Source organism: Ahaetulla prasina, chromosome 2 (assembly GCF_028640845.1).
Source record: "Ahaetulla prasina isolate Xishuangbanna chromosome 2, ASM2864084v1, whole genome shotgun sequence".
NCBI classification, from domain to species: Eukaryota; Metazoa; Chordata; class Lepidosauria; order Squamata; family Colubridae; genus Ahaetulla; species Ahaetulla prasina.
Genome location: NC_080540.1, coordinates 28,940,120 through 28,955,874, shown reverse-complemented (window position 1 = coordinate 28,955,874; position 15,755 = coordinate 28,940,120). Strand labels below are relative to the sequence as shown.

The 15,755-nt window shown below is 46.8% G+C and overlaps 1 protein-coding gene across 1 annotated transcript; it reads left to right on the top strand.

Annotated features, from left to right (window-relative positions):
* Positions 1–2,889: 2,889 nt before the first annotated feature.
* On the top strand, positions 2,890–15,755 carry LOC131190458 (proteasome subunit beta type-9-like). Its single transcript, XM_058167782.1, has 6 exons — positions 2,890–2,900; positions 3,463–3,764; positions 6,350–6,491; positions 12,984–13,113; positions 15,219–15,423; positions 15,545–15,755. Exons 1-6 carry the CDS (start codon positions 2,890–2,892, stop codon positions 15,631–15,633), a joined length of 879 nt encoding a protein of 292 aa, XP_058023765.1. The 3' UTR covers positions 15,634–15,755.

Genomic DNA, 15,755 nt, shown 5'->3' with positions numbered 1-15,755 from the left:
TGCTTATAATTATAAAACTATAATTCAATTTAAAAAAACATACAAAAGGAATAACTCACTACAGTTTACAGTAAAGCTTTACAGTAAAGCTTACAGCAAGTGGCGCTTGGGAAGTGTACTAGGTATTGATTGAATAATTGATTATATGCCACCAAATCATTTTCAATGCCTAGAAACCACGTATGTTTTCTCCTTTAAATCTCCAAATCTGCCCATCACTGATTGAGTCTTGTTTGTTCAGCGATCCATCAGTTTCTTTTCTTGATTGTCCACGATATTTTCAGGAGTCTTCTCCAAAAACCAAAGTCTAAACGTATCACTATCCTGCTTCCTCAAAGTCCACCCTTAGCTTCCATAGAAGGCCGCAGGGAATACCAGGACCTGCACAATTCTGAAATTTCTTGGTTATAGACACATCATGGCATCTGAATATCTTTTCCATGGCCTTCGTGGCTGCTTTACCAAGTGCTAGTCTGAGATCTATTTCTGGGTGCTTCTTCGTTAACTCTTGATGGTTGATCATAAAAATCAGAAGCTGCTCACCCCTTCAATAGCTTCCTTATTCATTCTGGTTGTCCGAACCGTTGTTATTACTTTGATGCCCTGTATACATTTATATATATGTATAGACTCGGTGGCTCGGGGGCTAGGACGTTGAGTTTGTCAATCGAAAGGTCGGCAGCTCAGCGGTTCGAATCCCTAGTGCTCCCGTTACTTGTCCCAGCTTCTGCCAACCTAGCAGTTTCGAAAGCACGTAAAAATGCAAGTAGAAAAAATAGGGACCACCTTTGGTGGGAAGGGAACAGCATTCCATGCGCCTTTGGCGTTGAGTCATGCCGGCCACATGACCACGGAGACGTCTTCGGACAGCGCTGGCTCTTCGGCTTTGAAATAGAGATGAGCACCGCCACCTAGAGTCGGCAACGATTAGCACATATGTGCGAGGGGAACCTTTCCCTTTCCCTTATAGAATAGAATAGAATAGAATAGAATAGAAGTTTTTATTGGCCAAGTGTGATTGGACACACAAGGAATTTGTCTTGGTGCATAGGCTCTCAGTGTACATAAAAGAAAAGATACCTTCATCAAGGTACAACATTTACAACACAATTGATGGTCAATATATCAATATAAATCATAAGGATTGCCAGCAACACAGTTACTGTCATAACTTACAGTCATAAGTGGAAAGAGATTGGTGATGGGAAATATGAGAAGATTAATAGTAGTGCAGATTTAGTAAATAGTTTGACAGCGTTGAGGGAATTATTTGTTTAGCAGAGTGATGGCCTTCAGGGAAAAACTTTTCTTGTGTCTAGTTGTTCTGGTGTGCAGTGCTCTATAGCGTCGTTTTGAGGGTAGGAGTTGAAACAGTTTATGTCCTGGATGCGAGAGGTCAGTAAATATTTTCACGGCCCTCTTCTTGATTCGAGCAGTATACATTTAATTTATTTAATTTAATTTAATTAATTTAATTTAATTTATACATTTAATCTTATTTTTTCAGCCTATTGGCTTTGACCTTGATTTTTTTTTCCCCAGAAAAAAGGGCATTTTTAATTCAAAGGTGCAACAAAAGCTTTGACCTTGATTTTTATTACCGGAGCTGGCCGATCATTTGCATTTTCGGTTATCAGGGTGGCGTTATCAGCAAAGCGCAGATTATTGTTGTTTCTTCCTCCAAGTTTGAACTTCTTCCGCTGCCAGCGGCGGCACCGGGGAAAAAACCCAGCAAATCCCAAGTATTGGACCACCCAGCCAACGGCTGAAGAGAACGTCCTGGCGTCATCTGTTGCTAAGTGACGTCAGTTACGGAGGTTGACTTCGAGCGGGGATTCCCCGGCCAACTGTGGAGAAGCTCAGTGACGCCCCCTGGAGGCGGAGAGATGCAACGAGCCGCACTGGCGGGAATCCCGGCTTTTTCTGGGAAAAGAGGACAAAGCTCAGAAATGGGTCGCGGGGGGTGGACTCAGTGGAAGTGGGGCGTCGTGGGAAGGGTTGAAGCACTAGGCTAGGGACAGATCGACTTGGAGAAACTCTATGCGGTCGATAAGAGTCGATAATGACTTGATGGCTTATAATCAATTAATGAATCTATCGGTCGATAGATATCGATTGATCGATCGATATCCGCTTGCCTTCAGGAGTTGTGGGCGCTTCATCACTGGAGGCTTTTAAAAAGAGAGTGGACAGCCACCTGTTTGAAAAGGTATATAGAATAGAATAGAATAGAATAGAATAGAATAGAATAGAATAGAATAGAATAGAATTTTATTGGCCAAGTGTGATTGGACACACAAGGAATTTGTCTTGGTGCATATGCTCTCAGTGTACATAAAAGAAAAGATACGTTCATCAAGGTACAACATTTACAACACAATTGATGATCAATATATCAATATAAATCATAAGGATTGCCAGCAACACAGTTACAGTCATACAGGGGGTTAGACTAGAAGATCTCCAAGGTCCCTTCCAGCTCTATTTTGATTGGTCCCTCAATCCCCCGATTTGTGACGGAGACTGGAGAATAGGCGTCCCCCCTCCCGCTCTTCGGGCCCCGAAATAATCGCCCCCACTTTAAAGTGATGGAGGATTTATTTGTGGGTTATCAACTCTGACCGTGGTCCTTGGTGAGAAACACAAAAGTTTCCTGCTTTTCCACTAACACGCAAAGCTTAACCGGGGCTTGCCGGGTCGGGAAGGATGCGGGGATGCAGGAGATCAGCTAGTCGCCCCTCCGTCAAAACTCCGGCTGCGTGGCTAAAGCCTACAGCAGCCATTACCAGATGGGTCGGACTAGGAGGTCCGTGGTGCGCTGACAAGGCAGGATCACACGCCTATCGCCCTCCCAGACGCGTCTTCGGGACTGATTCCCGACACGGAGGAATGGACAGGACGTGAGGATCCACACAGACAGGCAAGGCACCAGATTATAAACTTGAGAGCAAACTCCACTCCTTAAGACCACTGATGGCGTTACCTAGTTGGGTCATGAAACGTCTGCAAGAAAGCAACCCAGCTCAGAGAGCCCCAAGGATCCCACATGTCAACCCTGAGCTACAATATAATATGAATATAAACTTGAGAGCAAACTCCACTCCTTAAGAGCACTGATGATGTTACCTAGTTGGGTCATGAAACGTCTGCAAGGAAACAAGCCAGCTCAGAGAGTCCCAAGGACCCCACATATCAACCCTGAGCTACAATATAATATGAATGTAAACGGAGAGCTAACCCTACTTCTTAGCAGCACTGATGATGTTACCTAGTTGGGTCATGAAACGTCTGCAAGAAAACCCCACACGCGAGGATCTGTCTGGATGCAGAGCGCGGGCATGCAGGCAACTCCGGGGTTCAGCATCGCGCCTCACCCCCACGGGGAACCCCTCACTTTAGATCCCTCGCCCCCCCCCGTCTTCTTTCTGCTTTTGGGCGTGGGCAGCCCTGTCCCCCCCCAAGGACCGCGGGGGGAGCGTCCTCCTTCCCCTCCTCAGCCGCGCCTCTCCAAGGGCGCCTTTGCCCGGCCCACGCGTGGGGCGAGGAAGGGACAGGCGGAGCCCCACAAGTGCAGCTTTCGCTTTCGCCGCTGCCGGAGAGAGGAAGAGGCGGCGATGGCGCTGCTGGATGTTTGCGGACTGTCTTGCGGCGATTGGGACTCGCCTCTGCCGGGCGGGGTGGCCGCCGCCGGACCCCGCGAAGGGCTCTCGCACTACGCTTTCGGGGTGCGGGAGCCCCAGATGGCGGTGCTCCCGGGGATGCAGGTGGGGCTTCGGAAAGGGACGGGCTTGGGCGGCTGGGCGGAAGAGGCAAGAGACGGAGGGAGGGAGGGAGGGCGCACCCAAGGAGTGGATGTTGAGAGGTGGGGAAAAGTGCATCTGAGCATATGCAGAGTGCTGCCCCCCTTTCGAAAGATTGTTTGGTTTAGTGCCCAGAACGGGATGTCAATCTTTTCCGGGCAGCAGTTGTTTTTTTTCCGGAGAGAAATTCATTTATTTATTTTTAATTCATTTATTTATTTTTAATTCATTTATTTATTTTGTCAAGCATATATAAGATAACAGATAAAAGTATAAACATGATTATGAATATATGAATTTCCCCCCCAAACTTTAAGCGGCCGGATGACGGCAAGGCGAAGGACGTGGGTGGGTGGGGAGGGTTTGGGTCCCATTCTGAGCCCCAGGGAAGGTTTTGCTGGGTGGCCTCCCGCCCTTTTCCCATGGAAGGCAAAGGAAGGGCCGAACTTGGCTCAGGTTTGGGCCGATGTTTATTTTATTTTATTTATTTATTTTGTCACAACAGTATATATAAGCATTGACGTGTAACAGCTATATAATATATAAGCATGTATATGAGCATAAGTATGTAATAACTATATTAATTAGATATAATGAAAGGAAATAATAGGACAAGAACGGTAGGCACGTTTGTGCTGTTATGCACGCCCCTTACAGAATGTTATGTGTGAGTGTGTGGTTGTGGGTGTGTGTGGTTATGCGGCTGGGTGGAAGAAGGAAGGAGGGAAGTGCACCCAAGGAGTGGCTTTTGAGACATGCGGCAAAGGGCATCTGAGCATATGCAGAGTGCTCCCCTCCTCGCTCGCCCCCTGGCCTCATTGTTTGGCTTGGTGCCCAGAACGGGGCGTCAAGTCTCCCGGGCAGCAGATTTGTCTGGAGAGAAATTTCCCCCAAAACTTTAAGCGGCCGGATGACGGCGGGGCGAAGGACCGGGTGGGGGGGAGGGAGGGACTTGGGCCCGATTCTGAGTCCCAGGGAGGATTTTGCTGGGTCGCGTCCCACCCTTTTCCCATGGATGGCAAAGGAAGGGCCGATCTTGGCTCAGGTTTGGGCCAAGCTTGTGTGTGTGTGTGGTTGTGGGTCTGTGTGGTTGTGCGGCCGGGCGAAAGAAGGAGGGAGGGAGGGCGCACCCACCCACCCAGAAAATGGCTGTTGAGACATGCGGCAAAGGGCATCTGAGCATATGCAGAGTGCTTCCTTCCTCGCTCGCCCCCTGGGCGCATTGTTTGGCTTGGTGCCCAGAACGGGGCGTCAACTCTCTCCGGGCAGCAGATTTGTCTGGAGAGAAATTTCCCCCAAAACTTTAAGCGGCCGGAAGGACCGGGCGGCGGGGAGGGACTTGGGCCCGATTCTGAGTCCCGGGGAGGGCTTTGCTCGGCCGCCTCACGTCCTTTTCCCACTGGAAGGCAAAGGAAGGGCCGGACTTGGCTCAGGTTTGGGGCCAAGGTTTGTGTGGTTGTGTGTCTTTGTGGTTGTGCGGCCGGGCCGAAGAAAGAGGGAGGAGCACGCAAGGAGTTGGTTTCGAGACGTGCGGCAAAGTGCATCTGAGCTTATGCAGAGTGCTCCCCCTCCTCATCCTTCCCGTTCTAGTCTGGTACCCAGAATGGGACATCCACCTCCTAGGGGCAGTAAATCCTCCCCAAAAAACTTTTTAACGCCTGGATCACGGTGGGGAAAAGGAAGAGGGAGGGGAGCTTGGGCCCGATTCTGAGTCCCGGGGAAATCTCCCGCCCTTTTCCCATGTAAGGCAAAGGAAGGGCCGAACTTGGCTCAGGTTTGGGCCAAGGTTGTGGGTCTGTGTGGTTGCGCGGCTGGGCGGAAGAAGGAAGGAGGGAGGTGCACCCAGAGAGTGGCTTTTGAGACACTTTTTGAGAAAATCTCAGCTTTTTTAAAAGACAATAGGCAGGAAAGATATTTAATTGAATGGAAAAAATGGATTGATTATCTACAAAACATATCAGATTAAGAAATATCAGATTGCCTTTGAATAATTAGGAAGTTATTTTATGTAATGGGGAGGGGGTTGGGAGATGAAAAGCTTTGGATGAGGTTAATTGGATTGGAAGGGAAAATTTTATTCTATGTTTGGTTTATGTATAACAATATCTTGTGATTGACCCGGGAAGCCGGGGGAAGGAGGGGAAGAGGGTTTTCTGGGAGGGAGGGGGGAAAAAGGGGGGGAAATGTTTTGTTTTTTTTTAAACTTTTTCAATTAAAAAAAAAACTTTTAGCGCCCGGATGACGGTGGGGAAAAGGAAGTGTGTGTGGGGGGGGGGCTTGGGCCCGATTCTGAGTCCCGGGGACTCTTTTGCTCGGCCGCCTCCCGCCTTTTTCCCACTGGAGGGCAAAGGAAGGGCCGAACGTGGCTCAGGTTTGGGGCCGAGGTTGTGAGTCTGTGTGTGTTGTGTGGTTGCGCGTGTGTGCCAGAAGAAGCCGCTCTTCCCGCTGGCAGAAAGGAGCGGGCGGAGGGTCCCCTCCATCCCGTCCCCATCTTCATCGGGGACCCTTCCTCTCTCTCTCTCTCCCCTCCCGCCTTCCTTCCCCCGCAGCCCGCCGAGGTCCTGAAAACCCTCTCGGAGACCAGCGGCTCCCGGTTCGAACCGGTCCACGGCACCACCACCCTGGCCTTCACCTTCCAGCACGGAGTCATCGTGGCCACCGATTCCCGGGCCTCCGCCGGCAGCTACATCAGTGAGCAATTCTGTAGTTTCAAGAAGAAGAGGGCGGGATGCGGGATGTGGGGGAGAATCAAATCCATCTGTTGTTGGCTGTTGTCTTTTCTCCCGGCCAGACTAAGAAGTAAAACTTCTCTTGGAGCGAAGGCAGTTCCTTGGGGACTTTGCTGGTACTCGACTTACGGCTATAGTTGAGCCCCAGATGTCGGTGGTTAAGCAAGACGTTTGCGAAGGGAATTGTGCCCCATTATATGACTTTTCTTGCCACAGTTGTTTCCTGGTTTAACATTTTTGTTGAGGGATAAGATATAATTTTATAATTTGATTTTATATAATTGAGTGATAAGATAAGATAGGGTTAGGGTGAGAGCAGGGGTAGTCAACCTTTTTATACCTACCGCCCACTTTTGTATCTCTGTTAGTAGTAAAATTTTCTAACCGCCCACCGGTTCCACAGTAATGCGCCATGTTTATTTATTTATTATTTATTTGTTCATACTTTTATATTGCCCTATCTCCCTAGGGACTCAGGGCGGTTTACAGCCAGATAAAAACATAAATATATACAGAATAAAACATTAATTTAAAAAACTTATTCAATAGGCCAAATGTTTCAAATAGAAATATAAACAATAAAACCCCATTTAAAACCAAATATAAAATTTAAAAATTTAACAATCCTAGTCCAGTCCTGTGCAAATAAATAGATGTGTCTTAAGCTCGCGGCGGAAGGTTCGAAGGTCAGGAAGTTGGCGAAGTCCTGGGGGAAGCTCGTTCCAGAGGGTGGGAGCCCCCACAGAAAAGGCCCTTCCCCTGGGTGTCGCCAGTCGGCACTGCCTGGCCGACGGCACCCTGAGCAGTCCCTCTCTATGAGAGCGCACGGGTCGGTGAGAGGCAATCGGTGTATCGTCGTCTGCGCATGCCTCTCGTGCATCGTGGATTGGGTTTGGCGGGGGTGGCACCGCCTACCAGCTCTGCTTGTCTGTTACAGCTGGGTGGTGTGGGGGGGAGATGCGCGAGCTATTCTGTGACGAGGCTCTTTTGTTTGCGGTCGCACTACAGCGCCATTTAGTTTCACTTACGTAACGTGAACTAAACTTATGCGCGGGCGATACGAATAGTATATTTTCAGAAATTTAAATTTTCACGGGGAATTTTATGAAAACCTAATGAAAATGTTTTTAAATAATGTTATGAACATTTTTTAAAAAGTCAATTAAATTTTTTTAAAAAAGGAAAGTGCTTCAGGATCGGGTAAAACCCCTACCGCCCACCATGAAAGCTGGAACGCCCACTAGTGGGCGGTAGGGACCAGGTTGACTACCACTGGGTTAGAGTTAGGGTTATGATTGCACATATGTGCAAGGGGAATCTTTACCTTTATTTTTTAAGATATTCTTACCACAGTTGCTAAGCGAATCACTGCAGCTGCTAAATTAGCAACCCGGTTGTTAAGTCAATCTGGCTTCCTCATGGACTTCCTTGGTTAGAAGGTCACAAAAGGGGATCACAGGTCACCCCGGGGCACTGCAACGGTCATAAATATGAGCCCGTTGCCAAGCATCTGAATTCCGATCTCCTGATCATGAGGATGCTGCAAAGCTTGTAAAATGTGTTAGTTGATTTATTCTGACTGAAGGACTGAAAGGAAGGACAGAGGAAGCCCTGAAGAAAAACCGAAGGACTGAAAGAACTCCTCCACCATCCAGTTAGAATGGAAGAAGCTTCTTGGATGAGAAACAAAACATCTTCAGGGGGGAAAACAAAGTCCAGCTGTCTTCTGAAAAAAAAACACCTTTAGTCTGGTAGAGTTTTTTTCAGGCAAACAAATACGATGAAAAGGCTTTGTGCCACTGTAAAGGTAAAGGTATAGGTTCCCCTCGCACATACGTGCTAGTCGCTGCCGACTCTAGGGGGCAGTGCTCATCTCCGTTTCAAAGCCGAAGAGCCAGCGCTGTCCAAAGACGTCTCCAGGATGGAGCAACCACAACTTCTGAAGGCAACTTCTGTTCCACTGGTTAATTGTCCTCTCTGTTAGGAAGTTTCTTCTTAATTCCAGATTGCTTCTCTCCTTGATTAGTTTCCAACCATTATTTCTTGCCCTGCCCTCTGGTGCTTTGGAGAATAATTTGGTCCTTCTTCTTCTTCTTCTTCTTCTTCCTTTTGGAAATTTTTATTAGATTTAAAAACAAGCAAAAACAATGGACATTGCTCTACATCTCTGGTTTCTAACATTTATGTCAAGTTCAAGTTACTATATCAGATATTCCTCAGTCTATATACAAATTTACATATCACCTAATTCCTTATATATATATATATATACTATATTACTCCTACTCCTACAACTATATGCATATTTAATAAATCTATTATACCTCACAAGTACAAAATACATTGATATATACATTTCAGACACTCTTTGTCTCTTGTTTCTGGCATTTTTCCTACGCTTAAGGTCAGGATTTACTCCAGACCTCATAGTACCTTGATTCGCTTTTGTCTTTGAGTTCTAGAGTAAGTCCTCATCTCTGCACAGTTGTAGGTTTTGTTTATTACTTCTTCTTCTGAGGGTATTTCTTTACACTTCCATTTTGAGCAAATGTTAATCTTGCTGTTAATATATGCAATGTTAAGTAGGTAACATTTTAGCATATTTTGTCATCCATCATGCCCAATAAGAAAATTCTGGTTTGACCTCTGTTTTGACCGTTAACATCTCTTCTAACCAGCTTCTTCTTTGCTGCCAGAATTTTTTTTGCTTTCTGGCATTCCCACCACATGTGATAGTATGGTCCCTTCTTCTTTATGGCAGCCCCTAAACCTGCTAATCATCCATAGCCATCATTCTTTGGGTCATCACTGACCAGATTGAGTTAAGAAAATCAAGCGCAGCGCAAGTAAAAACTGGGCAGACAATCAGAAATTATAAGCTTCATTGTCAGATGAGTGCCAGCCACGCACAGTGGTTTGGGGATAAAGACCACAACTTGCCCTAGACGAGGGTCCCAGGGGCTGCCCTTTGGAGAGACGGGTAGGGGCAAGACTAATGGTGGCTCAACAGACTACTGCAGTCTGTTATTTTTTTATTTTTTTTTAATTTGATATATCCTCTCAAGACTCAGGGCGGCTTACATTGTGTGGCAATAGTCTTCATCCATTTGTATATTATATACAGAGTCAACTTGTATTGCCCCCAACAATCTGGGTCCTCATTTTACCTACCTTATAGGATGGAAGGCTGAGTCAACCTTGGGCCTGGTGGGACTCGAGCCTTCAGTAATTGTAATTGCAGGCAGCTGTGTGTTAATAACAGACTGCATTAGCCTGTTGAGCCACTTCCCAGCTTAACAGCAGCTGCTTGCAATTACTGCAAGTTCAAGTCCCACCAGGCCCAAGGTTGACTCAGCCTTCCATCCTTTATAAGGTAGGTAAAATGAGGACCCAGATTGTTGGGGGCAATAAAAGTTGACTTTGTATATAATATACAAATGGTTGAAGACTGTTGCTTAACACAGTGTAAGCTGCCCTGAGTCTTCGGAGAAGGGCGGGATATAAATTCAAATTAAAAAAACAAACAAACCTATACCATTCCAGACAAGTGACTGTTCAATCTCTTCTTGAAGACCTCCAGGGATGGAGCAACCACAACTTCTGAAGGCAACTTCTGTTCCACTGGTTAATTGTCCTCTCTGTTAGGAAGTTTCTTCTTAATTCCAGATTGCTTCTCTCCTTGATTAGTTTCCAACCATTATTTCTTGCCCTGCCCTCTGGTGCTTTGGAGAATAATTTGGTCCCTTCTTCTTCTTCTTCTTCCTTTTTTTGGGGGGGGGGGGAAATTTTTATTAGATTTAAAAACAAGCAAAAACAATGGACATTGCTCTACATCTCTGGTTTCTAACATTTATGTCAAGTTCAAGTTACTATATCAGATATTCCTCAGTCTATATACAAATTTACATATCACCTAATTCCTTATATATTAAGTATATACTATATTACTCCTACTCCTACAACTATATGCATATTTAATAAATCTATTATACCCTCACAAGTACAAAATACATTGATATATACATTTCCAGACACTCTTTGTCTCTTGTTTCTGGCATTTTTCCTACGCTTAAGCCCGTCGTAGGATTTACTCCAGACCTCATAGTACCTTGATTCGCTTTTGTCTTTGAGTTCTAGAGTAAGTCCGTCCATCTCTGCACAGTTGTAGGTTTTGTTTATTACTTCTTCTTCTGAGGGTATTTCTTTACACTTCCATTTTGGAGCAAATGTTAATCTTGCCGCGGTTAATATATGCAATGTTAAGTAGGTAACATTTTTAGCATATTTTGTCATCCATCATGCCCAATAAGAAAAATTCTGGTTTGACCTCTGTTTTGACCGTTAACATCTCTTCTAACCAGCTTCTTCTTTGCTGCCAGAATTTTTTTTGCTTTCTGGCATTCCCACCACATGTGATAGTATGGTCCCTTCTTCTTTATGGCAGCCCCTAAACCTGCTAATCATCCATAGCCATCATTCTTTGGGTCATCACTGACCAGATTGAGTTAAGAAAATCAAGCGCAGCGCAAGTAAAAACTGGGCAGACAATCAGAAATTATAAGCTTCATTGTCAGATGAGTGCCAGCCACGCACAGTGGTTTGGGGATAAAGACCACAACTTGCCCTAGACGAGGGTCCCAGGGGCTGCCCTTTGGAGAGACGGGTAGGGGCAAGACTAATGGTGGCTCAACAGACTACTGCAGTCTGTTATTTTTTTATTTTTTTTTAATTTGAATTTATATCCCGCCCTTCTCCGAAGACTCAGGGCGGCTTACATTGTGTAAGGCAATAGTCTTCATCCATTTGTATATTATATACAGAGTCAACTTGTATTGCCCCCCCAACAATCTGGGTCCTCATTTTACCTACCTTATAAAGGATGGAAGGCTGAGTCAACCTTGGGCCTGGTGGGACTCGAGCCTTCAGTAATTGTAATTGCAGGCAGCTGTGTGTTAATAACAGACTGCATTAGCCTGTTGAGCCACTTCCCAGCTTAACAGCAGCTGCTTGCAATTACTGCAGCTTCAAGTCCCACCAGGCCCAAGGTTGACTCAGCCTTCCATCCTTTATAAGGTAGGTAAAATGAGGACCCAGATTGTTGGGGGCAATAAGTTGACTTTGTATATAATATACAAATGGATGAAGACTATTGCTTGACATAGTGTAAGCCGCCCTGAGTCTTCGGAGAAGGGCGGGATATAAATGCAAATAAAAAAAAAAGAAAAGAAATCTGGTCATAGTACAGACAGTCTTCGATTTACAACAGTTCATTTAGTGACTGTTTCAACGTTACGACGACACTGAAAAAAGTAGCATCTTCGTTTTCACACCTACAACCATTGCAGCATCCCTATGGCCATGTGCTCAAAATTCAGACGCTTGGCAATTGTCTCATATTTATGACGCTTTGCCGTGTCCCAGAGTCATGCGATCCCCTTTTGCGTCCTTCTGACAAGCAAAGTCAACACGGAAGCCATTCACTTAACAACCACGTTGCTAACTTAAGAACTGCAGTCGTTTGCTTAGCAACCATGGCAAGAAAAGTCATAAAATTCACTTAACAACTGTCTCAGTTAGCAATTGAACTTTTGGACTCAGTTGTGGTCATAAGTCGAGGACTACCTGTGGACATTTAATTTAAATAAGTTCCTTTGATCTGATGATTGCTGTTGCCTTTAACATGTTCCCTTCCTTTAGATTAAAGATGACAATTTGGCGGGAACATTCAGGGAGGCCCTAAAAGCCCATGAAAGCTTTGGGTTTCTCTTTGGGCAACCTTGGCTCAGCCTAAAGCCAGAGGAATCCTGGGACCCTTCCTCTTATACAGGGAATCCAATGGGTCCATTGTGGTCAGACAGAGACTGAAGAGCTGGGGAGAGATGGAAATATCTTGGGGGGGGGAGGGACATGGAGTAGGACAGCGGTTCTCAACCTGTGGGTCGCGACCCTGTTGGGGGTCGAATGACGATTTGCCAGGGGTCGCCTGAGACCATCGGAAATATGGGAAGCATACTTGCGAGTCGAAGAATCGCGCTCCAATGGTTGACTCCACAAGCCAGCTGCAGGCTCTTCAAATCGCTAGCCGAATTCGGCTTCAGGCGCGATGAATTAAAAAAGAGAGAAATTTTTGCTCTGATGTCTCCCTCTCACGCCAGCTGCAATCACTCCCAATCGCTAGCCTAATCTGGCTTCAGGCACGATAAACTTAATAGAGGAGGAGTCTCAGGCTTTAATGCCTCCATCCTCAAGGCAATCGCAAACAGTTCAGATCGCTAGCCAAATACGGCTTCAGGCGCGATAAATTCAAAAAACCAGTTTGCCGCTTTTTCCCCCCTTCTGCGGTTGGGGGTCGCCACATCGTGGGGAATTGTATTAAAGGGGTCGCAGCACCATAAAGGTTGAGAACCACTGGAGTGACCACTGAGCCTGCCTTCCTTCTGCCTTCCCAATGCAGACTGTACTTCCTTCGGAACAAGGAACGGATCAGCGTTTCAGCTGCCTCCAAGCTCTTGGCCAACATGCTGGTGGAGTACCGGGGCATGGGTCTCTCGGTTGGCAGCATGGTGTGCGGATGGGACAAGAAGGTAATGACTGGCAGGGAGGGAGGGAGGGAGAACAGATGAGCCAGGGGACTTGGGTAAGGGAGGGGAAAGGGAGGGGGAGGGGAAGGGAGGGGAAGAGAAAGGAAGAGGGGAGAAGAAGGGGAGGGGAAGGGGGAAGGAAGGGAAGGGAGAAAAAGGGCAGAGAAAGGAAGAGAAAGGAAAGCAAGAGAAGGAGGGCAGGAAGGAAAGGAGATGAAGGAAGAGAAAGGAAGGCAAGAGAAGGGAGGGAAGGAAGGAAGGGAGAAGAAGGAAGAAGGAAGGCAAAAGAAGAGGAGAAGAAGGGAGGGAAGGAAGGGGAGGGGGAAGAAGGGAAGAGAAAGTAAGGCAAGAGAAGGGGAGAAGGGGAGGGGAAGGAAGGGAAGGGAGAAAAAGGGCAGAGAAAGGAAGAGAAAGGAAGGCAAGAGAATGGGAGGGGAAGGAAGGGAAGGGGAGAAGAAGGAAAGAGAAAGGAAGGCAAAAGAAGAGGAGAAGAAGGGGAGGGAGAAGAAGGGAAGAGAAAGGAAGGCAAGAGAAGGGGAGGGGAAGGAAGGGAAGGGGAGAAGAAGGGAAGAGAAAGGAAGGCAAAAGAAGAGGAGAAGAAGGGGAGGGGAAGGAAGGGGAGGGGAAAGAAGGGAAGAGGAAGGAAGAGGAAGGGGAGGGGACGGGAGAGGAGAGGAGAGGAAGGGAGAGGAAATGGGAAGGAAGGGAAGGGGAGAGGAAGAGAAGGGAAGGCAGACTCTTTGAAGCATTCTAGCAAAAAATTAAAATTTGGTTTGGCTTCGGAAAAGAGGGTTGGGGGCTATCTGATACCCCAGAGTTGCGAAAAATGTGGTCCACACACAGCCCTAAGTGATCACCCCTTATGGGCCCCGGAGTGAAAGGGTGGGCCTTTTCAGTTTTAGGAGAGGAGAGGACTACAGGATTTTAGAGAAGGATAGGATGGCTGTCCAGGTCTTGTCTTGGCAGCAATACAAAATGGTTCGCCATGGTTTTTTTCTGGACTGTTTTTCCTTTTGGGAATGTTTTATCCCACCTTTATTATTTTTATAAATAACTTAAGGTGGCAAACATACCTAATACTCTCTTCTTCTCTTATTTTCTCACAACAACAACACCCCTGTGAGGTGGGTTGGGCTGAGAGAGAGAGACCGGTCCAAGGTCACCCAGCTGGCTTTCATAGCTAAGATGGGACTAGAACTCCTGGTCTCCCAGTCTCCAACATAGTCTGGTGCCAAACATTGTACCAAATTGGCTCTGCTTTTACTTTTACTTCTTAGTCTAGCCTGGGAATTTCTTGGTGGTCTCCCACCCAGAATTGATTATGTCCAACCACGGATTCTCCTAGATTGGCCCGGCACGGCTGTGGGTTACTGTTAAGGTTGTGTCTTGGCCATGTCTGGAGTGTAATCAGGGGTGAAATGCTCCCGGTTTGGACCGGTAGCAATGGTGGCGGGTGGTTCAGAGAACTGGTAGCAAAAATCCCTGTCCCCCACCTGCCCCAGCTGAGCCGCGCGATCATCAGAGGCCTTTTTTTTTTACTTTTGAAAACATTTTTTCTTCGGCCAAAAAATGCTTTTAAATGTTTTTAAAAAAAAAAGCCTCTGATGATCGCACGGCTCAGCTGGGGTCATTTGAACCTTTTTAAAAGCATTTTTTCTCAACCTCTTTGGCCAAAGAGGCTGTAAAAGAATGCTTTTAAAGGGTTCTGGCGATCAGGCAACTTAGCTGGAATCATCAGAACCCTTTAAAAGCTTTTAAAAGGCGCCTCTGGCGAGCCCAGCTGACTTGCCTGATCATCAGAGGCTTTGAAAAGCATTTTTTCTACAATCTCTTCGGCCAAAGAGGTTGTAGAAAAAATGCTTTTAAAAGTAAAAAAAAAAAAAAAAGTTGGCCATGCCCACCCAGTCACATTACCCCACCACCACCAAGCCACGTCCACAGAATTGGTAGTAACAAATTTTACATTTCACCCCTGAGTGTAACCCTCAGCCACATCCTGGAGCAAAGAGTGAAGGTGCTGCTGTCTAGCCAGAGCTGGGCTGCACAATCTCTCAGGAAAAGCAAACGAAGGCAGAGCTCCAGAGAGTCATGATTCCCTCCCTTTTCAGGGCCCTGGTTTGTACTACATTGATGACGGAGGTGCTCGGCTGAAAGGCCCCCTTTTTTCCACGGGAAGCGGAAACACATACGCCTATGGAGTCCTGGACAGTGGCCACCGGCCCGATCTGAGCGTGGAGGAGGCCTACGACCTTGGCCGAAGGGCCATCTGCTATGCTACCCATCGCGATTCCTACTCGGGCGGAGTAGTAAACAGTACGTTTCCCAAACAGCCACTGGGTTCTTTAGGCACCCAGTGACCCTGAGCATCGGAGGGTGTGTGTGCTAATTTTGCACTGTCCCTTATTGACTTTCCGCCCATTTCTGTGTCCTTCAGTGTATCACATGAAGGAAGATGGCTGGATCCGGGTCGGGCGGACCGATGTCAGTGACCTGCTCCACCAGTATTCGGAGGAGAAGAAGTGAGATGGGCAGATGACCACAAGCACGGAGATCTTCTGACACTCAGGGCTGGCAGAGAGGAAAGGGATGGGGGGACCATCCCCACTGTCTTTTCACGGGGCAACAATAAACCGCATTTGAGCTCA

What these genes read in the sequence shown, in the direction of transcription:
- LOC131190458 (XM_058167782.1), top strand. An exon ending in CGGTGCTCCCGGGGATGCAG is followed by an intron (nt 3,765 to 6,349) that starts GTGGGGCTTCGG and finishes CTTCCCCCGCAG; the next exon opens with CCCGCCGAGGTCCTGAAAAC. An exon ending in TGTGCGGATGGGACAAGAAG is followed by an intron (nt 13,114 to 15,218) that starts GTAATGACTGGC and finishes CTCCCTTTTCAG; the next exon opens with GGCCCTGGTTTGTACTACAT.